Source organism: Pseudorca crassidens, chromosome 7 (genome assembly GCF_039906515.1).
Source record: "Pseudorca crassidens isolate mPseCra1 chromosome 7, mPseCra1.hap1, whole genome shotgun sequence".
NCBI classification, from domain to species: Eukaryota; Metazoa; Chordata; class Mammalia; order Artiodactyla; family Delphinidae; genus Pseudorca; species Pseudorca crassidens.
This window is the reverse complement of record NC_090302.1, coordinates 36,537,151-36,559,168: the sequence shown is the minus strand read 5'-3', so window position 1 is coordinate 36,559,168 and position 22,018 is coordinate 36,537,151. Positions and strand designations below refer to the sequence as shown.

General features: G+C 45.4%; 2 protein-coding genes across 5 annotated transcripts in view; one reads left to right on the top strand and one right to left on the bottom strand.

Annotated features, from left to right (window-relative positions):
• The first annotated feature begins 1,683 nt into the window (after positions 1-1,683).
• CLTA (clathrin light chain A) lies at positions 1,684-21,236 on the top strand. Of its 4 annotated transcripts, XM_067743951.1 has the most exons (7): positions 1,684-2,020; positions 8,849-8,886; positions 11,215-11,332; positions 15,341-15,452; positions 18,548-18,601; positions 19,789-19,824; positions 20,780-21,236. In XM_067743951.1, the coding sequence occupies exons 1-7, from the start codon at positions 1,819-1,821 to the stop codon at positions 20,949-20,951; spliced, it is 732 nt and encodes a 243-aa protein (XP_067600052.1). In that variant the 5' UTR covers positions 1,684-1,818; the 3' UTR covers positions 20,952-21,236. The 4 variants fall into 4 exon arrangements, with proteins under 4 accessions (XP_067600052.1, XP_067600053.1, XP_067600054.1 ...); XM_067743952.1 differs by lacking the exon at positions 19,789-19,824; XM_067743953.1 differs by lacking the exon at positions 18,548-18,601 and having other exon boundaries at positions 1,685-2,020.
• GNE (glucosamine (UDP-N-acetyl)-2-epimerase/N-acetylmannosamine kinase) overlaps positions 12,466-22,018 on the bottom strand; it is a 53,031-nt gene continuing 43,478 nt past the window's right edge. The window contains exon 13 of the transcript XR_010944961.1: positions 12,466-13,303. The gene's annotated coding sequence lies outside the window, so the exon portion shown is untranslated. The remainder of the gene's footprint in view (positions 13,304-22,018) is intronic.

Genomic DNA, 22,018 nt, shown 5'->3' with positions numbered 1-22,018 from the left:
CCAGGAGTAACTCTTCTAAACCTTACCCAAATATCATAACTGAACTCCAAGCCACCTCCCCTGTGAAGTCATCCCTAAACGACGAGCTGATTTCCTCAATTTTGAGTGAATAAACACTTGCTGATTTTGCATGATGAGAGATGGTGCCCCCTCTAGCAAGTGACTCTCAGGACAGCTTCCCCAGAGTTATGCGCTTGCCCCCGAGAGAATGCTCTCTGTCCCTCAGCTACTACTGCTGTGAGCAACCAAAAGTTGTCTTCCTTGGGCCCTCTCAGGGTAGTCCCCGTCCCTTATCCTCCTAACAGGGGCAGGATATATTGTTTCAAAGAGAAGAGGAATGTGAAACTACTTCATGCATTGTTGCCAATTTCTGTTAGGGATGAGTCCATTTATGTTAGGGATGAGCATTAAAACAAAAAGAGGGGGGAAACTGAGTCAGGTGCAGGCCCTAAAATTTTAAACTTCTTAAATGATTTTCTTCAAAACTTTCCTACACTTCATACTTTAAACGACTTTAAAGGTAAATACATGCTTTAAGGAAGCAATTACCCTTTTGTGTCAACAAAGATTAGTGTATATTTTTAGGACCCACTTTCTTGTCCCTTGCTGACTACCTCTGGAGGCAACTTTGACCTCTGGCTGGTTCTTTTGGTTTGTTTCTGTTTTCGACTTTTTAGGGTGGTGGTGGTGAAGGAGAAAGGTCCTTCTTTTGGCCAGTGGATAAGCCCCTCCTCAACATGAGCACGAGAAACTGGAATCACTGGATTATCCTCCCTAGGGTGTAGACAAAATTAACTAGCCATGTTATTAACATGTCCCTGATTTAAAAGAAATACTGACAGCACTTTGTTTTCTAAGCAAGTTCCTGCTGTCCTTAGTTGGGAAGGGTGCGCACATATAAGATGTTGTGGCTAGTACCATTCGGGATTGCCCAGGAGACCAGGGTTTCCTCTTGGCCACTGACTCCCTGTGGGACTGACCCCTCATGGGGGCCTCAGCTTCCCTACGAACCCGATGATCCTTAAGGAATTTTTCAGCCCTAGAAACTTCTGTCGAGCTCTGAAAAGAGTACTGGCTGCAAAAGGGCTTGTATAAGGAGATATATTCGCCTTTTTATAACAATACTATAGGGGAGAAATGTCAGAGTGTATTTGAATTGATTACATTTAAGTCAGGCGGCTCTAGGGGAGAAAACAACCCAGACTGGGTCAATGGGTTAACAAAAATTTTTTTAGAAAGCCAGTACACAGCCGTAAAAGGAGTCAGTTTTCCCAGTAATCCTGGGAGGGAGATAGTGCAGTATTCTTGTTCCCATTTTACAAATGAGGAAACTGAGATTCAGAAAGCCTAAGTGGCTTGACTCTTCTGCAATCGGCCAATCATCGCCGCCCTAACTTCACCTCACTTCCCGGTTCAGAGTCCTCTGTGAGGTGGCGGTCCCGGGTCGGTCCAGCCACAAAGGCGGGTCAGGCAAAGCTGCTTTAAGTCACGCAGCACTTCCGCCTGCCGGGGGCCGGCCGTCCTCGGCACCCTCCTCGCAGGTGTTTCCCGAGTCACGAGCTTCACTCGGGGGCCCAACCCTCCTCCGGCTGATTGGTTAGCTCTTGAACCACTTCTGTCCTCTGATTGGTTATTACCTTTTCGGCTCTCCAACACAGCCCAGACCGACCGGATATTGGGGCAGGGTTTCCGCTTCCGTCTTCTCCCTCCTCCCGCTTGATATCCGTCGCCACCACAGCGGCCGCTGCCGGGCGCGGAGTTGGCTGGTCGGTTGGTGTGTCTCTCAACGTCGGTGACCGTGCTGTTGAACTGCCCGCCATGGCTGAGTTAGATCCGTTCGGCGCCCACGCTAGCGGCCCCGCGCTGGGGAACGGAGTGGCCGGCGAAGAGGACCCTGCCGCGGCCTTTTTGGCGCAGCAGGAGAGCGAGATTGCGGGCATAGAGAACGACGAGGCCTTCGCTATCCTGGACGGCGGCGCCCATGGGCCCCAGCCGCACGGCGAGCCGCCGGGGGGTCCGGGTGAGTGCGGGCGCGTTCGGGGCGGGAGCACTTGTCCGGAAACTCGGCCCGGAGCGGGTCTGAGAAGCTCCGTGTAAGTCTTGTACCTCGCTGAGCGAGAGGTGAAGCAAAAAGGAAACGGGACCCCAGCTCAGTCATGCAGAAACGCAGGCTCGGCAAGCCTGGTCCGTTCTGTGAATGTGTTTGAGCGCTCCCGGGCACGGGCGGGGGAAAAAGTCAAGAAAATAGGATAAGCTGAGGAGCCCGAAGAAGCCCGTTCAATGCAGGTATCTTTCATTGAGCATTTGCTGTGCCTTGAGCCTGGCCTCAGAGGCACAGCCGCATTGGCGCACTTTGGCCAGACTTACAGGCCAGTCTGAGGCTAACACAGACCAGTTAGTAGGAAGGAAGGCCGGGAAAAAAAAAAAAAAGAATCGTGGTATCGTTTTCGAGACAGAAACGAAAATGGCAATGCAGTTCAGTGTTTCAGCACTTAAGGTGTACAGAATGTTGGGGTGGGGGAAGGAGGAATGAATAGGGAACGCGAGAAAGATGGTCTAGCCCTGGAGAAACTGTGGCCAAAGAGGGCAAGAGTTTTACCGCTTGTGGAAGGTATCACTGCTAGGACTTCTGGAGCTCTCCTTCCTCTGGGAAGAGCTTTGGTAGGCAGTGTTGCCTAAGCAGAACCTGAGATTAGCCTGGATCGGTCTTCCATGAGGTGAAGGGAAAAAGTAGTGTGGCCTTTCCCCAGCCAAGCTCCAGCAAAAAAGAGAAAGCGAGCACGTGGCAGGCTGCCAGTCTGACTTCTGAATGCCTTACCTGTGTGCAGTGCTTTGGATTGTGGCGGTAGGAGGAAAGGATGAGTCTAAGAGACCTTTTTAATCGTATAGGGAAGTAGGAAATGAGCTAGAAGAAACGGGACGCGGCTTTTCATTTCTTTAAAAAACTTTCCAGCTAAGGGAGAACAAGGTACAGGTGGGACAGATAGAGGTGTTTATGCTACCCTAAACTCAGACCTTAAGGGGCCAGGCAGGTAACATAAATGAGAGAAACATGCGGGCTGTGAGGTAATAAGGAGTATCGGAGACTGCGGCTTTGGTGCACTAGAGTAGTGAGTGGTCTTCGTAAAACCGTTCGGACTCCGAAATCTCAAGTCTTCAGCCAAGCAGAACCTATTTGGGGAGTGGGGGTGGGGAGACCGCTAGTTTGCAGCCTGAATTTTTATACTACATCATGCTGCCTCCTGAGCAAATCAGTTGCCCAATAAGAATCTACAGGAGAATGGGTAGTATACCTGAAAATGCAATTTATAGCAAGCAGGTTGGGCTGAACTAGGCTGTGGCCGGAAAATGAATTTGGCTTTAGGTGATTAGGGTTTCTTTGTTGTTGTCGGGAGGTCTTCAGCATTTGCCCGAGAATGGTAATATTTTTAGATCCTTCGTTTATCTCACTCATTGAATAGAAGGAGAAAACTGAGTCCTGCAGAGAAACGACTTGCTTAAGAAAAAAGGGCAAGTTAATAGCTGAGCGCCAAGTACCCCCACCTTAGACTGTGCCATAGTCTGTTGCAGTTGTTTAAGCAGGGGTGGCGTGGGATAAGAGATTGTCATTTCTGAAAGGCAGTTGTGGTTGCCCTGGGGAGGACAGTTGGGGGTATCAGGACTCATAGAAGACTGTCCTGATTGAAGGACAGTGTTGACTCTTGCTCACTGTTGTATCCCTGGTGCCTAGCAGGGTGTCCGGCACACAGTAGGTACAAAGGAATGTGCAAAAATGTCAGGTACAGGGGTCCTGTATAGAACCAGCAGATCTTGGTGATGGGAGGGGTAAAAGGGAAAGAATAGAGCTGGACACACAGATCCCTTCTGCATCAAGCTTTCAGCAAAGGGAAGGAAGGGATAATTGCTGACTTAGTTCCTAGGAAGGACTTTCTTAGTGAACTAAGCATTTAGTGACTTAAAGCCAGATCTCTGACAGTGTAGTTGAGGTTGGTAATAGTGCAGTGGTCAGAAAAAAAATAGTGCAATGCTCAGCACTTCCTTTGAGGATTAGAGCACTAGTTGGACACTTTATCTTCTTTCTTTCTCTCTTTTCTTTTCTCTCTCTAGGGGTTAAGATTCTGTGCTGTCCTAGACTGCTTGAATGTGAGTTTAGCTTTGTGGTCTCAGACAACTTACATAACCATCGCTGCCACTGCCCTGCCTCAGTTTTCTTCTCTGTAAAAGGTGCGGATACTCACCACACAGGATTGCTAGGATTATATTGGAGAGCACCCATAAAGTGCTTACTCACAGAACCTGGTATGTTATGACTACACACAGTCCCTGCCTATTATTACTTGGGAGTGAGGTGAGAAAGGTGTTACAAAGTCTATAGGCTTTGGGGTGTGCTGAAGACACAGCTTTTACGAGGGAGCTCTGTATCTGATGTGTTACCGTACAGAGATATATAGGCAGGAGAGAGGAGAGAGGAACATACCTAAACTCTCCCAGCCTTGGGGAAGACTCCCATGGAGGAGGGGCTAGGCCTGAGCCTTGGATGGCGCCCTCAGTTGTTAGGACATCCGGAGAAGAACATTAGTTTAGAGGTGGGAGGTAACCAGCTGAGTGAAGTGGCTTGGGGATACTGAGTAAGAACAAACGGTCAGGAAAGAGGCAGCTCGAGTCTAGAGCCGAGGAAAAGCCCTCAATCATGAGGGCTGAGGATGGAGGAGGCTAAGAGAGGTGATTAAGGAGCTACTGAGAGAGTGTGGCAGTGAGGCACTCATCAAAGGAAGAGAGGTACATAAAGGAAAGCTTTCTGGAGGTGGAGAGTAATTTTCTTGGTAGCAGAGGGAAGTTCGGGGAAATTGCATGCATGATCCTTAGTGATACTGCACATTTGCTGTGCCCCAGGTTCTCTGTGTACTTTCAGATCCATGCAGTAACTGCAGGCAGAGTGGTAGTGTCATCCTGTTTCAGGTGAGAACTGATGGTTGTGGAAGTTAAGCCAGGTTCCTAAAGTGGCAAGCTAATGCATGACTCCACAGGAATTCAGACCCAGGTCTGCTTGACTTCCATTGGTTGGGGAACATGGGAAGTTGAAGGTGGGTTTGGGATAAAGAGTCTTTCATCTCTGGAAACTTATTCTGGCCCTTGTTTGTGTCTGGAGTTCTAGAGATGCCCTAGAAAGTTTCCTTCTGGGGCATCAAGTTGGTTAGCTTAGTTGTCCTAATAAATCAAGGCCCTGCGTGGCCTTTCTACTACATGTTTCTATAGCAACAGATGATCCTTTGATTTGAGCCAGTTGAATGTCAGTACAGTAGTACAGTAACTAATAAAAGCTCAAAGCACTTGCCAGTGAGTCTGGATGAGTCTTCAGACCTAAAGGACAGGCAACATGTGACTTAGAAAGAGCTATGGGATGAGAATTGCTTCTGATGTTGTGTCTGGGGTAGTGACCAAGGTCTCTCCTACTGACAGTGGCCCTGGGTTGAAATAAATATTAACTGGATAGTTGGTGTGTTAGTTGTAATATATTAACCAAAACGTAGGCCTGGCCAGACTAGCCATTGTAGGCCCGAAGATTTAAAATTATCTCACTTTTTAAAATAGTATTTACTTACTTATTTATGGCTGCGTTGGGTCTTCGTTGCTGCACATGGGCTTTCTCTAGTTGTGGTGAGCAGGGGCTACTCTTTGTTGCGGTGCACAGGCTTCTTATTGTGGTGGCTTCTCTTGTTGTGGAGCATGGGCTCTAGGCATGCGGGCTTCAGCAGTTGTGGCTCTCGGGCTCTAGAGCGCAGGCTCAGTAGTTGTGGCACATGGGCTTAGTTGCTCCGCAGCATGTGGGATCTTCCCGGACCAGGGCTCGAACCCGTGTCCCGTATCTCACTTTTTAAATTTTACTCAAAAAAAATAAATTACAGGTGGATTAAAGAGAGGCTTTTTTTTTCTTTTTTAAGAAGAAAAGTGAATGTTTATCTTAGAGTAGGAAAGGCCTTCATCATAAATGCAGACAGAGAAATCATAAAGGAAAAAAAACCTGATAGTGTCTCATACAAGTTAAGTAGTTCTAGGCATTAACTATTGTAAACCATACAAAAAGATAATGGGGAAAATATTTGCAATGTGAGAAAACAAATAATACAGAAAGAATACTTAGAAATCAAAAGATTGCAGAAAAATGGGCAAAACTCAGGCAGTTTAGTAAAGAAGAAAATCAAATGTCAGGTGATCACCTCACAGAAGACTGGCACAACAAAGCCACCTGAAGGTTTTTTTTCCTGCTATCAGATTAGCAAAAATTTTAAAACACGCTAAAACTCAGTCTCTAGTAGCAATGAAGGTCTGAAAAATGGGGCACTCGTGGCGATGCTGGAAATACAAATGGTGGACCAAAGGGAGCAAATGTCTGGTGTTTAGAGGTCTTTAGAATATATATTCTGTGATCCATCAGTTCTATGTCAAGAAATTTATTGCTGAGGAAGGATTGAATATGCCCCCTGCAAATACTTTTATTAGTTTTTTGCTAAATTTACATTTTCAAAACTTGATAGAATATTTTAAAAATGATAGGGATAGGTGGCACAGAAACAGCTTAAAGTAGAAAAAAGCCACTAACAAAAACTACAAGAAACTCATTTTTGTACTTTTATAAATAAAGCATAGGAGTAAAACAAGTAAGGAAATTAAGAAAAGTACGAGAAATATGTTGAAATGATTGATAGATAACCAGCAAGTGAAACATGGATCAGAGCTCTGATGGGTTGGTAAGTGCTTAGATCCTGTGGTTTGTCTTCATGCCTCAGGTTATCTGATGATCCTTCCTCTGACTTCTTGCTTGCCCAGGTATTGCACCACTTTTTAAATGCTGATTATCTCATGATACATGCATTTAATGTTTTTCTTATATATCTTAAACATAAAAAATAAATTTAAGAGTGAAAATACTGTCATTAGTTATCTGCCCCTTCAAGAACACCTTACTTACCTCTCAAGGAACCAACCCTACATGTATTTTAAGGTCGTTTGTGAAGTGCTGATACATACAGATTTGTTGTGAGGATTAAACTTAATGTATAGAAAGTGTTTAACATTGTGCCTGGCACATTGGAAGCAGTAAGTAGTAGGTGTTTTCATACTAAAAAAGTTGAGAATTTAATGATATAGATGAATGGATTACTAAAAAGCATCTGTTATAGGAGTCATTTTGCGGGAAGAAATTTTATGTGTATGCATTAGATAAAGTAAAAAAATAGAAACCAATAGGCTGAGTAATGAAATTATGTGGCATTTTCTTCTGTCTCCATTTTCCTTTTTTTTAAAACAATGTTTTGGTATCAGGGAGGCATGCTGGGGAAATGAAAGTTTTCAGTACTCCCAAAGCTAAGAGGAGGGTAGTTGGGAGAAGCAAGAGAACGAGGTTGATTTGGAAAATAGGCGGTTCAAGTTGGGTTTAATTAGTTAGGAACCAAGAAAACTGGAGTGGTTTGATGAAATCTTTGCCTGTTCAAAGGAAAGAATGCGACTGAGAGCACCCTGCCTCTGGCTTCTAGGAAAACCTCTGATGTTTCTGAGGGCCTTGTGATGGTGGCCCACACTAGCTGCTCTGCATTCCTTTTACTACTTGGGTTCTTATATCTTTTAGGTTCATCTCTTTTCTCCTCTTCCCTCTCCCATCCCATGCAATAACATGGCCATCATAGTTTGAAAACAATTGGACAAAATACTGTAAGTCCTACATAGTAGGCAGTAAATACGGGTCAGCCAACAGATAGAGAATACGTAGAATATGTAGGTGGACGCTGCATTTTTATGGTGCCTGTATTGAAGCTTTCAAGGGGAGGCAGAGCAGCCACTCCAAAGGGCTGGTGTGCAGCCTGGTACAGGCTGTATCAGTGGCGGCTGTTGGGTCAGGGCGTGGGTTAGAAACACATGCTTATTGGGCCAGTCAGGTAACTGAATTAGTGACACACAGAATGGGTTAAAAAAAAAAAAAAAAATGGGGCTAGTGGGGACTGGCAAATTGTCCAGAGCATGCTGCACGTAAAGCCTGCCTTCATTTAGGAATGCAGGCCCAGTGTTGCCAGATCTTCTGTCTGCACACCCCCACACACACACTGGGAATCCTGATTTTGTGAAATTTCCTGATTTAGTGCTTTGTATTTTAAATAAAATATGTTCAGCCTGTGGACCACCATTTTGAACTGTATGGATTGATAATCTCTGAGTCTTAGACATTTTTCATATTTCTGAGATGGACTTTCTCATTTAGCTCATGAACAATTAATTGTGCCAATAAGATCAGATTGTATACAATTTGAGTTTTTGTAACTTGCATCCTTGAAAACACTAATTTAATTTGGTATGCCCAAAGCTTACTGTTCTGGACTAATTCCAAGTAGACTAGAGGAATTAGTAAGAAGTCGCAAGTGTAGACCCTCAGGTGCCAAACCTGTTCTAGCCAAAGGATGGAGAGTCCTGACCCCAAGAAAGCACCTTGGTTTAAATATGAAGCTGCATATCTCTGCTCGCTGTGAAGGATTCCGGGCCACCCTTACTTATCCTTTGCCTTCTTTAGAACTTTGATAGAGAAACTGTTGCTCTGTGAGGCTCTTCTGCCGGGCTTCTAAGTGTTATCTCTAAGCTAGAAGACAATTATCAAAAGCTTTTGGACAGATTTGTCCACATTTTGGTGAAGTCATTTGTGTAAGCACATCTTGATTTCATTAAATAGAAAGTTGTCCATTGTTTATCTAGCACAGGGATAGTAACTTAGAGTACTTACAGCACTGTGTCATACTCTGTAACCCTTTGGCCCAGCATATGACCAGCCCTGATTGACAGATTGAAATCTTATGTCTTGCAGATGCTGTTGAAGGAATCATGAATGGCGAATACTACCAGGTACAGAGTAGTCTGATTATGATGCATGATAGTGTTGAGAGTCTTCCTTTCCTGTGATTTGAATTGACTGACCTGGAAAGGATCCCACTCCTTTGACTTTCCTGGATGTATTAGTTACTGGTATGTTACCTGCCAAAGTGGAAGGATTTGAAGAGAGGTAACATTGATAGAGTAGTCTTTTAAAATGTGATTGACCTGACCCTAGTGTTACCAACTTTATTCTCAAGAAATGACCCTTCATGATGATGGCAGTGGTGGTGGCAGTGGCAGTGGTGGCTGATTTTTTTTTTTTTTTTTTTTTTTTTGCGGTACACGGGCCTCTCACTGTTGTGGCCTCTCCCGCAGCAGAGCACAGGCTCCGGACGCGCAGGCTCAGCGGCCATGGCTCACGGGCCTAGCCTCTCCACGGCATGTGGGATCTTCCTGGACCGGGGCACGAACCCGTGTCCCCTGCATCGGCAGGCAGACTCTCAACCACTGTGCCATTAGGGAAGCCCCGGTGGCTGATTTAAACACTGTGCCATGTAGTGTCAAGCACTGTTTATATTGAATTTTCTTTAATTCTCACAACAATCTGAGGGACCTGAACTATTGTTATTCCCATTTACAGATGAATAAACTGAGGCATACAGAGGTTAAACCAGGAGTCTAAAAGTAACAAAGGTAGTATGTGGTGGGGCAGCATTGGAACTTTTCAGCTTTTAGATTGTCTTGAGGGTGGGGGGTGGCTGGTATTTGTGACACTACCATTATTTTCCCTCTGTATCACTGAGTTTTTGGTCACCAGCCCAACTTGCATTGGCTTAAATAGAGAGAATTCACTAGCTCATATAATTGAAAGAACTCTGAGATAGGCTAGGGGTCCTCGGACCTGGATTCCGACTCAGTTCCTCTAGGACTCTGGTTCTGCCAGCTGAGTGTGCAGTTTTATACTCTTTCACGGTGGCAGAATGGCTACAGCACTTCCGGGTCTCACATGTGCATGTCATACTATCTAGAACAACATGGAGGTTTCTCCCAACCACTCAACAAAAGTCCTGTGTTTCCCTCTTGACCAGATGGAAGTAATCACTGTAGCCTGGGGAAATAGCGTGGTGCTTTGCTTCTGCCTGGGTTTCTGCTCACCCTTCAACCAGTTAACTGTCAGGAAGGATGAGATTAGTCTAATTGGTTTAAGCCAAAGGTGGACTAACTTTTGCTGTAAAGGACCAGATAGTAAACATTTTAAGCTTTGTGGGTCATAAGGTCTCTGTCAACCTATTCTGTTGCTGTAACATGAAGGCATCTGTAGACAGTATGTAAACGAATGGGCATAGCTCTGTTTCAGTAAAATTTAATTACAAAAACAGGTGGCTGAGCTGGCTATAGTTTCCAGTCCCTGGTTTAGAGCTTGGTCTTTAGAGTGAGATGGAATGGGGTTCAGTCCTGGCTTTATCCCTTACTAGCTGTGAATTTGGACATGTCATTTCTCTGCGCCTCAGTTTAATCCCCCAACTGCTGACATGGGAATAAAAATTTGACTTGTAAGGTGTTTGGGAGATAAAGCTTTTATGTGGCTGAAACATGGAAAGTACTAACAATAAGTTAGTTACTAATACTACTGTAAATAATTTTCTTTCCATCTTTGTTTATAGTCTGGTTAAGCTGGTAATATTCCCTAGTTCAGTAGGTGAGATAATTCTATAAAGATTAGATTCTTTTTGAATCTTTATCAATTTATTTATTAGCTTCCAAATCTTAACCACTATAAAGAACCTGTGTGTCTCCCTCCCCTCCCCATACGCTGTGACTCACATTGGCCTGCCTTTTTATTTTCTTTGGTGTGACTGTAGTAACTATACATTTTCTTTTGGACTCTCTTTTTCCTAGAATTCACTATATTTTGATTAGGTGGTATGAAGTGTACTTTTCCCTGTATTGTATAATAACATTTAGAAGTGTCAGATTCTAGGCCTTGCCGTGCTGTGTATTTACCTTTGTTACTTTGAAGATATCACAATCTCTGTGTCAAGTAAGGAAAATAAAACTGATCACACTGTTTCCTAGTAAGTCCATTACTCACTTCCCCAGCTTTCCCATCTCCCACTCAAGTCCCATTTATTAACAGGATAAGAACTACTCAGGCTCCCTTGTGGATTGCAAGGATTGAGTGCATAATGTTGAAAGCTCCCTATTGGCACGTAAGGTGGTGGTGGTGCTCGTAAGGTAATCCTTTACATTTACCACAGCCATCAGTGTTGCACATAAACAGCGGTTCTAACTTGGGTGAAGCGCATTTCTGGGAGGAGGTTTTGGTACTGATAGAGCACAACTGTGTTTTGTGTTAAGGAGAGTAATGGGCCAACAGACAGTTATGCAGCTATTTCACAAGTGGATCGATTGCAGTCAGAGCCTGAAAGTATCCGTAAATGGAGAGAAGAGCAAACGGAACGCTTGGAAGCCCTTGGTAAGGAATCCCTTTCTGTCTTTGGGTATCTGTTTTCAGTGGAATAGTTGACCTTGACTCTACTTTTATCCCTTTTTAACATGAATTAGCCATAATGTTCTTGTACAGTTTTGGGGAAGGTATCTTTCCCAACAAGGTCACAAGGCCACCACATGGAGATGCTTAATCACAGGCCGCTGTGTGGGGATTCGGGCAGCCCGGAGAGCCACAGTGCATCTCTCCTCTCAGGAAGGGCAGAGTGGTGCTGTGGGAAGAGCCTTGGACTTGGAGTGAAAGACTGGGCTCCAGGCCCAGCGGTAACTTATCAGCTGTGGGCACTTGGTTGCTCAAACCTTACAGAATCTGTTTCATCTGTGAAGTAAGATCAGTGTTATTAACCCCAAGGGTAGTCTGAGATGGTATTTATGAGAGTGCTTTGTAAACCTGAAGGTATCATATCCATGTGAGGGACTGCACAGTCCATTTACCATTTGAAGGCTGGATTTAAAGTAATGCTTGAGAGGAAAATGTGAAAGATGTTAGGTAATATGTACAATTTGGTTTTCTTACCCTAATATTCCTGTAAGTTTTTACTTTTTATGGGTGAGGAAAGTGAGGATCAGAGGAAGAGTAAGTTTTTGGATCACCACGGCTATAAGTGGTGGAGTCAGAATTTCAGCTTAAGTCTGCTCTGCTTCAGAATCCATACCCATCCCTTCAGCCGCATTGCATTTAGTGTACGCCATCTTGAGGGGCAGGCTGAGCCTGAGAATCAGTGCTAGCCAGCCTGGCCTTTGCTGAAGAGCCTTCTCCATGGAGTGTCAGCTATTGGTCAAGATCGGGAGAGACTTGGTATCTGTACACGTGGGTTGGAAAGGTGTGGCAGAGGTGGGGGGGGGGTGTTATCCAGAGGGTATTCTTTTCTCAATTTTTTATTAAAATTTCAGACACAGAATAGAGTAAAACAAACATGTGTGCCCCTTCCTCCAGATTCAGTAATGAACATTTTGCCATATTGGGTTGTCTTTGTATAAATGAGGCATGTATGTGTATGTTTTATACACTCAACATGTGCATACATTTATATGTGTATTGTGAATATACACATAATTTTTTTCCTGATTCACTTTAAGATATAGACACCACCACATACATCATGCCTAAATATTTTATTGTACAACTAGAAATAGCAACATGCTTCTATGTTACCACAGTGTCAGCATTATTATTCCTTCTTGAGAATCGCTGAACTAGTGAAAACATGACTTAGATGGTGTAGAAATAGGAAAGGACACCTAGAAATAGGAAAGGAATTGACCCAGATAATACAGCCGATTAGTGTCTCTCCAGCCCAGTTTCTGTGGCTTTCAGAACAGAGGGCACACTTACGTTTAACCTTTACAGCAGTATCCAATAGTAGTTTCTTTGATGATGGAAATGTTCTATATCTGTGCTGTTCTGTATGGTAGCCACTAACTGTATGTGGCTATTATGTCTGAGAAACTGAGTTTTAAATTTTATTTAATTTTAATAAATTTAAATGGCCACATGAGGCTAGTAGCCACTGTACTGGATAGTGCAGCTTTAGAAAGATGAAGATAGGTATTCATGGTGCAGACAGCCTTGGTCCTTGCTTGTTCTTCTTTGAGCATCTCTTCTGAGTAGACTTAGAGGCAAGACTTAGCAGGTATTAGTACTACTGGAGTCTTTTTCATGATGCAGAACCCAGCTTTATCTTTTCTCTTTCCCCAAAGTTTAGCAAAGTTGTCTTCTCCATGGAGGAGCATACACTTTGGTGTCTGGAAAAATATCATTTTCTTTTTCAGTTATCAAATTGGGCCCTTTGGGAATATTCCATGAAGTGCTATTTTCTTAACTCATGTTGCCTTCCTGAGGGAAGTCAAACATTTGGCCTCGCATTCCAGTAGAATCGAATTAAACTGGTCTGTGAATTAGGTGTTTCTGCAGTTTCACATTTTTCTGTTGCAAGAACTGTGAGAAAGTGCAAGATGCTAAAAATAGAGAAGCAATGTCCATGGTCTTAAGCTTAGCTGTGTGCTACGTTTTCCAATAATTTTCTGTGAACATTAATGCGTATGGCCAGAGAAGACAGCTGTCAGTGTACCCTGCTCTCTAAGAGGATTTTTCACCCTCTCCTCTCCCTTCTCCCTCCCAGATTCAGAGACGCTGTATTACAGCTTGGATCTTTGTTCCATCAAGCTAAGTGTTTAAGAATCCTAAATTCTTATTGCCAGTGTCACTTCATAAATTTATAAAAGAAGACGATTTAAAGGAACTATTTTATGCAGTAAAATGATCATTAGACTATACAGAAAGAAAATACTCTCCAATCAAAAAGTAATTCTTTGGAAGTAATTTCACAACTCCTGAAAAGGAGACCTTATTCTTTAAAGTTTTTTCAGTTTCTTGTCCACAGGGCACCATCGGCCCACAGCATCTCTCCCTGCATCACAGCACCCTCCATTCCACATACACTTAATGCCATGGACAGACACACATCACAAGTTTACTGTGTATACTTGAGTCATCAGTGGAAAATTTGAGTGAAATAATTCTCCTCTTGAGCCAGTATGTCACCTTCTGATAAGTTAGATAACAGGGTAAAAAGTTCTTTATAATCTGAAAGTTTGTGGGAGTTTCTAGCTGCTACTAGGTTATTTCTAGTAGTTACAAAGTCTTCTGCAGGTTGTTACTACAAGACCTTTCTTGCAAAGGCCCTAAAATTGCCCCTGAATGCTTACTTTCTTCCCTTCAAGAAGTTGTTTGCTTTGTACTTTGCTCCTCAAGGACACTCATTACAGGTTGGGCTCTGGATCACTGATGCCCATCTGCTGGTCACATCTGTGACTGTTGCTGGGCCTGCCTCCCTTTCTGTCCCTCGTCCCTCTCTTTGGAGGCAGCACAGTGAAGTAAGAATGTGTGAGCTTTAGAGTCAGACCTGGGTGTGAATCTTGGCTCTGCCACTTATTATAACCTTTGGGAACGTTACTCAAACTTGCGGAGCTGTAGCTTTTCTCACTGCTGAATATGGGACTAGTTTACCTTCTTGGGATTGTTGTAAAGATTAAATGAGATGTCTGTAAAACACCTGCCAGAGAGGACATCCTTAAGAATGTGCTTAAAGTTTAGGTATTAGGGTGACTTCCGGTGTCAACTGTGGCAAAAGTATGACCTGTATTTCCTTCTCTCTACCATTTACTGACAAGTTTCTTTTAGTATCTTAGGGAAACTCGTATTTAGTCCTGAGAAACTTTGTGGGTGAGAACCCAATCTGGCACACCTGCTAGGTGTGCTTTTTCTCTCTCACCTAGAACCTTTTGGATAGCTGTTAATGACGACCCTCACCTCTCCCCCCACAGTTCTCCGCATTGGAGTTTCTCCTTTAGTTCTGCCCTAGCTCTGCCACAGACTCGCTCTGTGGCCTAAGCGGGAGTAGATATTTTGTGCTCCCCTCAATTCCATCTATACCCTACTGTTTCCTGCTTCTGGAATCATCTCTACCTCTGATAATTTTTCTCATAGCTCCTTGCTTCATAGATGTGCATCTACCATTAATTGTCCAACCTGTGTGGAATATAGTTTGTGAGGAGATTTTATTAAAAGATTATTTAATATGAATAGTCCACCCTGAACTGGCAGCATCATTAAAGAATCACCTGTAATTGCTTTTTCCCCAGTTGGTGTCCCAAAAGCCTTTTTTAAAATTAAAAGTCAGTATTTCCACCTCTCCCCCACCTCAAAAAAAAAACCCCAAACTAGTGATCCACTAACGTGTAGGTGGACTGGGATAAATGGTGGTGAAACACTTTGGATAGAATTGCTGAGATCGAGAGCTGGACATACAATCAGGGAAAAGAGAATTTTATCTTCCCTCTTGAGTGTTCTCCCTCCAACACACACATGCGCCTGCACACAGCATGAGATTAATAAGCCCAAATACACGGTGAAGCGGACTTCAATTTGCATTTCGCCTCATTTGTATCGTCTTTCTTTTCCTTCCCTTCAAAGATGCCAATTCTCGGAAGCAGGAAGCAGAGTGGAAAGAAAAAGCAATAAAGGAGCTGGATGAGTGGTATGCGAGGCAGGACGAGCAGCTACAGAAGACGAAAGCAAATAACAGGTCAGTCCGTACTGCTTCTAGAACAGCTCGTTTGCCAAGACAAAATCAGGTCCGTTTCCACCAGCCAGTGTAGGTTTTCAGCTGCCGCGTCTTTTAGTGTGAAATGTCTTTGCAGGTTTTCAAAAATATACTTGAAACGTAAGGGTTACAAGTCTCTTGGATCTTGTGAGTAATTCAGCCTGTTTTTTTGCCACACTAGTTGTAGTGAGTCTAGCTCTGCAGCTGAGAGTTTGGTTAGTATGCACTGCCTGTAATGGTATGATTCTGCAGAAGGAAGTGTCATCTCACGGGATCAAGTCCACGTGTAAAAAATGTAACCCTGGAATGAAAGGCCACTTTCAGGACTATTCCAGGATCTCAGTACTTTGGAGGTGATTATAGACTCAGTCATGTCGCATCCCCTGCCTCTGAGGGCTGCTCCCCAAAGGGTCCAGTAGTAGGGATGTGTGTTTCGTCATTAGGTAGCCAAGATTTTCCAACACAGTGACTTCAGAATTAAGGGTTCTCTGGGTGCTTATTATCTGTGTCTAAGAAAATCTTGAGTTGACTTTTTAAAAATGCTCTTTTCAGAATTTACTCACTTACTGAAGGTTAAGTAGTTGTAGGGAGTAAACAGTGTCATTCTCCTTCACCACTGACCAGCAGCTGTGGTCTTTAAATGCTCCCTGCTCAGAGTCCACTTGGAAGCAGCTCAGAAAGAGAGATGGGGGCAGCACTGCTCACCTGGGCACAGGCCGATGGGCTTGCTTCCCCTGTGAGACTGGAGACTGGGAACTGGCTTTCACTTCATAGTCACTCCACCCACTTAAGTGTAAAAGATAGGTTAGACTCGGCCTGGGGCTGTTTGTAATTTTCATGGTAAAGAGCCTTGGGTCCTTGTTCTCAGAGGCAGGAGTGGGTTTAAGTACCCTTGTCTCTGGCAGCTCTTAAGTGGAAATCTGCCAGAAGAGAGGGAGCTAACCTCTTTGCCAGACAGTTTCTGCTGTCGTGGGGCGGCTACGGCAGAACAGATGGACTGTTTGTGCAGCAGCCTTCGACTGCCTGTCTCCCGTTGCCCATTCTTGGTTCTGTCACTGCCTCGAGCCTCTGTCCTGGCCACCTTCCTATGGGGCATGCGTGCCTGTCAGGTTCCATTTGAAGTTTTGTGACAAGTATGGTGGGGCGGCCCTCTGGTCGGGGTTGAGTTGCTGAGGGTAGTAGCGTTAGCTGCCGGGGCTTCTGCTGTGAGATTGTGGTCAGTTTGAAGTGCTGACAGGTCCAGGTTCCTTAATCCTGTGCTCATTCAGGATGATTTCCCCCAGATGCAAGTTCAGATTTCTAAAGAAGGATGGATGGGTGCTTGGTGCAGGAACCCTGTGAGGCCCTATTTACCTTGGCGAGTTGCCTCAGGCCGTGCATCTGCTCCGAAGTACTTGGTAAAACCAGGCTGACCCTCCAGGTGTGGAGTCCCCTTCCTGCCTTGCCTGAGGATTGCTGCTTTCAGTCCGCTCTAAGTAGGTGGAAGGGCCAGCTGAGTTTTCGTGTGTGGTTTCCCTTTTGTTCTGGGGCTGTAGCCTCGATGGAGCTGTGCTGTCCTGTCACCAACAGCTCCTTCCTCTCGGGCTAGCTGCAAAGGAGCAAAAGCCTGACAGCAAGCTTTTGTTGTCTCAGTAATGCTTTGAACAGGAGTCATTAAACCTTTATTCTCTCCCAGCAGAGGCAAGCACAAGTTGAAATTGACTAGGTTTAGCCCTGTGTGTAAACTAAAAGGATTATGGGTTTACAAGCTGGCCTGCCTTTCCTTTCCCTCCCACTCATTGTGCCCACAAACTACTCTGTTTTCCTGCTGACTTATTTGGAGTTACAATCAGGCTGTTCTTTTTGCTTTCTTTAAATTTCCACAAAACACCTCCTATGTATAAACCAGAATGGGAGAGAAGCAAGGGTATGTGAGTTTAAAAATAAAATTACTAGAATTTCCCTTCAAATAAATATGGGAGCTTAGGTTAATGACCAGGCATGACTGTCCTTAAAGGGTTCCTCCCACTCCTGTGCCCCAAACCCACTGGGCAAAGGAGAGGAGGGTAAGACTCATTGAGGGAGGTTCCCTGCCCACCCATGCTGGATGAGGGGGGCTGGCTGGGCCCAGGGATTCAGCCTGTCCCCTGCTTTGTGAACTTGTCCACCCAGCTTGCCCCCCTTTCCTTCTTGTCCCAGAGTTGCCATTTTGGTCCATTCCCATGTGAGAGTGAAGGGGGGATGAAGTTCTGGCTTCTGGGCTGTACGTTGTCAAAGCAGTCGAGTCTGGCAGGGACTGAGCAGACTGACGGTTGTGTTCAGGGACACACAGTACGCCAGAGCCAGGACCCTTGTCTGCAGGTCTTCTCACTGCTTGCCTCCAGCTCCTCTTTTTTCAAAGGTGGGCATTTTGAAATGACCATCTATGTTCCCAGGATACTGGCAGTTGGTCCCAGCTAGTCAGTGTGGGGAAGCAGTAGTCGGATAATCCAAGATTAAGCTGGCTTTGGGCCCTAGCGTTCCTGGCGTCTGGCAGCGTTTGTGCCCCGTGGTGTTTACTGAGGCTGGCGGGAAGGAGGCGTGGCCTCCCGAGCGCACACCAGCTGGGGAGCAGCAGTAACTTACAGTGAAAAGAGCCAGACCGCCTTGGTTGTGAGTTCTGCCACCCCTGTTGCTACTTGTTGCCAAACAGGTTGCTTCATCTCGAGGCCTCCCTTCCCTATCACGTCATCTGTAAAGTGCGGGGAGAACACTCAGCGTCCTGGGTTGTTTGGGGTTGAGGATGAAATGGACACAATGTCTATCAGAGGGCTCAGCCCATAAGTGGGTACCTAGGAAATGCTGGTGGTTGCTGGGGTAAGGCCTGGGGATGAAGCTGGCAGCACTTACCCTGGAGAATCCCACGGGGAAGGCCAGTAGGAAGCCTCACCTGCTGGAGTGTCTGGTGCTGGAAGCCTCACTCAGTTAGGATGGAGCCTTGGGAGCAGCTCCCCAGAGCACAGTCGTGCCTCTATTGTGGATTTGAGATGTTTCTGCTTCTCAATGTTCTCTCTTTTTTCCTGCCTGCTTGCCTGCCTTTTGGACCTCTTGCTGTCTAGGGTGGCAGATGAAGCTTTCTACAAACAACCCTTCGCTGACGTGATTGGTTATGTGTATGTTGCAAAACTAATTCCTTTTCTTGTCTTGATTGTTCCTACTTTTTGTTTATAGTTAATGCTCCTTTTCTGTCACAAGTTGCTTTGCTTTTAAAATTATTTCAAACTGGCACTGTGGGGGCTGCCTAAGAGTTGATAAGCTGCGGGAATGTTCCATTGATTGTCTCACAGAACCACGACTCCCTGCAACTCTGGTTGCCATTTTTCATTTTGGGGTTTGGAGGGAAGGAAGCTAACTCACTTTCAAAATGTGAGTCATTCGTGATCTCGTCTGGGAAGGCTTTGGGACTGGGGAGGGCTCTGACCTCTTGTTGCTGCTGCCACTGCTGCCTCCCTGCCCCAGGTGGGAAGGGGGAGTGTCCCCACCTGGGGAGGGGGAAGAAGCCCTGGGTTAGGAACCAGTGCAAGCAGCATTTTCTACACTGGGTTCCTTTGAAGAATGTGGGGTTGGGGCAGAAGAGTCAGCAGAGGGGGCAGTCTCCCGTGGGGTCTGTAATTGTTCCTCTGTGGTCTCCTACCAGAAATTGTTGTTTAGTGGCCAGCTTCTGATGCCCTGTCCCCCACTCTGGCATAAAGAGACCCCCAGCTTTGAGGTCGAGATAGCCAGAGCTGTATGACACAGGCCACTGTGGCTTTTCCTCCTAAAGAAAACTGCAACCTCTCTGGAAAAGTGTTGTTTTGTTTTGGTTTAAGGATTTCTGTTGTCAAAGCAGTATTGCTGAATTGCTTGTTTCCTCCTTGAAAATTAGGACTAGCCTTTTGATGTAAGGGAGATGAGGGTGGAATGAAGGAAGTGAGGAACTTGTGGGAAGACTAGACAACAGGCTCAGGTCTGTAGAGCCTCTTACGGTGCATGACCTTGAGCCCTTCATCCTGTTAGGAGATAGAGCTGGGTTTCCTGGGCCCGTGGGTGCATTTGCAATGAGACTTGTGAAATGCTGGACTTACAGGTGATGTTGGATTTACTTTTTGCACATTCTCTCTGGAGTAGAAATGGAGACTGGAAAAGTCAAGTCTGGGTTTGCTGGGCAGCAGGGTGGCCCAGCAAAGCCAGCCGCACGTCCCCAAGAGTACAGAGTGGCAAGGGCATGTCTAGCTTACTGACCATCTGCATTGAGCTCATTCTCATTTTCTGTATCTGACCTAAAGTTTTTCTTATTTCTTTTCTTCTCTTCACCTTTAAGCACAAACATAAACCATCCTTGCTACAGCCTAGAACAGTTAAGTAAACCTTTCTCACTGCCCCTGTGTGTGCCATGAAGTCGCAGTGTTGTAGTGGCTCTGGGCTTCAGCGGTGTTTGCCACGGCCATCCCTGTGAGAGTGCCACCCCTCTGTCCCCACAGACCAGTCATCTCCATTGCTTTCGCTTTGCCTGTGATGCCTGTTGGAGTAGATGAAGTAGTGTGTCTTCCCTCCTCTTAGCATTGTCCTTTTAGGCTGTAGCTCCTACAAGTTAGCTCCCAACTGGGGATGGGCTGACCTTGGTGTGAAAAAATGTTGGAGCAGCATCCTACCAAAAAGCAGTTCACACTGCTTGGCTCTCAGCCATTGGGCGCCCACCCCTGCCAGAGTGCCCCAAGAGGCCCATGGTACCCGGCTGGAGGGAAAATGGCAAACTTTTGGCTGAGGAGAATGTCCTAACAAACCCCTTCCAGAATGGCTTTAGTCTCTAGTGCCTGCTAGCATGGGAGCTTTGTCTTGAATTCCTTTTGAGCTGCCCTATTTCTCTCCAGCCTTAGGAATAAATCCAGAGGCTATTGTGCAGTGACCTGTGGGCTTCTTTGGAGGTCTCTAAATTTACTTGAAACTCAGTACAGCCCAACATAAACTGCTGTTCAAGTTCTTGGCCAGCCTGCTGCTTTGCCCTTGCTAATGAAGGCGGTGAGTAGCTGGCTAAGGACTGGCTTTTTAAATTCTCTGTATCAACAGAGAGAGTGAGTCCTGAACCAAACACCTGTATTCCAACATTTTACACAGCAGTCCGGGCCCCCTGTGCCTAGGAAAGCTGGCCATGTGTATGCTCCCGAGTCTGACCTGGGCCAGGGGCTGTTACTCTTTGGAAAACCAGAATGCCATCAAGTCAGGCATAAAGAGGCAGTTGCTTTCATAACAGGGCAGCTGCCAGGTAGCTACCAAGGATTCTACATTAAACCAACATCTTTTGTTGCTTCCAGGGCAGCAGAAGAAGCCTTTGTAAATGACATTGAAGAGTCGTCCCCAGGCACTGAGTGGGAGCGGGTGGCCCGGCTGTGTGACTTTAACCCCAAGTCCAGCAAGCAGGCCAAAGATGTCTCCCGCATGCGTTCTGTCCTCATCTCCCTCAAGCAGGCCCCCCTGGTGCACTGAAGAGCCGCCCTGTGGAAACACTACATCTGCAATATCTTAATCCTACTCAGTGAAGCTCTTCACGGTAATTGGATTAATTATGTTGAGTTCTTTTGGACCAAACCTTTTGTCTTCAGAGTTGATCATTGTTTGTGATTGCATGTTTCCTTCAACTGTGTTGTCCCTGGCATTCAAAGAGGAGGGGAGGTGGCGGAGGAAGGGAGGGGAAGCCTCCCAATGGCAGCCTCAACCTATGCTTTCGTGCGTTACTCTGAGAATAAATTTCTGTTTCAGACAATAAACAAACATGAAGCTTCATTATTGACCACAAGATATGCTGCAGTTGGGAGTGAGGTTGGTGAGGAATTTCCTTTTATCCTTTCTAGGGCTGAGGCACAGCCACTGGGTGCCAACCCCTGCCTTGAACTAAAATAGCTCTGAGTTTCTATTGTCTATAGTAGGAGTCTGTTGTCTATAGTAGGAGTCTGTGGAAGTTTCCATTGAAAAGGGAGTTCCTTGGCTAAAAGTTAACCCCTTATTGCCCACCAAAGATAGAGCTTTGAATCCCCACACCACCCTAGACATTTTCTCCCAGGTGGCTCTTGTTTGTCACGGTCCCTTACCGTAGGATCTTGGATAGTATATTTCAGCAGGGGTCTCTCTGGGAAATAAAGCTAGTGAGACCCTTACTCCTCTGGATTCAGCCAGTAAACCTGAGTCAGGATGGCATGAATGTGGCTGGCCGCATTAACTCGGAATCCCTGTAGCACACACTGGGATCTGTGCCATCCTTAGCACTTTGCTAATATTTCTATTGTCAAGTCCTTCATCTAGACCTTGCTGGCCAGTACAGTAGCCACAGGTGGCTATTTAAGTCAATCAGAATTAAAAATACAATTCTAGCCCCTAGCTCCATTTCATATGCTCTGTGGCCACATGTAGTTAGGTAGCATTCGGACTGCACAGGGCAGATTATAGAACATTTACATCATCATAGAATGTTCTGGACCACACTGATCCACACAATAGGTGCCTGTAGGAGACTGTGTTCCATTCAGGCATCAACACATTCATTATTTGCTCTCAGA

Excerpts from the sequence above, each read along its gene's own strand:
- CLTA (XM_067743951.1), top strand. The coding sequence starts at position 1,819 with ATGGCTGAGTTAGATCCGTTCGGCGCCCACGCTAGCGGCCCCGCGCTG. Across the intron at positions 8,887-11,214 it reads TGAATGGCGAATACTACCAG|GAGAGTAATGGGCCAACAGA; the intron begins GTACAGAGTAGT and ends TTTTGTGTTAAG. Across the intron at positions 19,825-20,779 it reads CCTTGCTACAGCCTAGAACA|GGCAGCAGAAGAAGCCTTTG; the intron begins GTTAAGTAAACC and ends TGTTGCTTCCAG.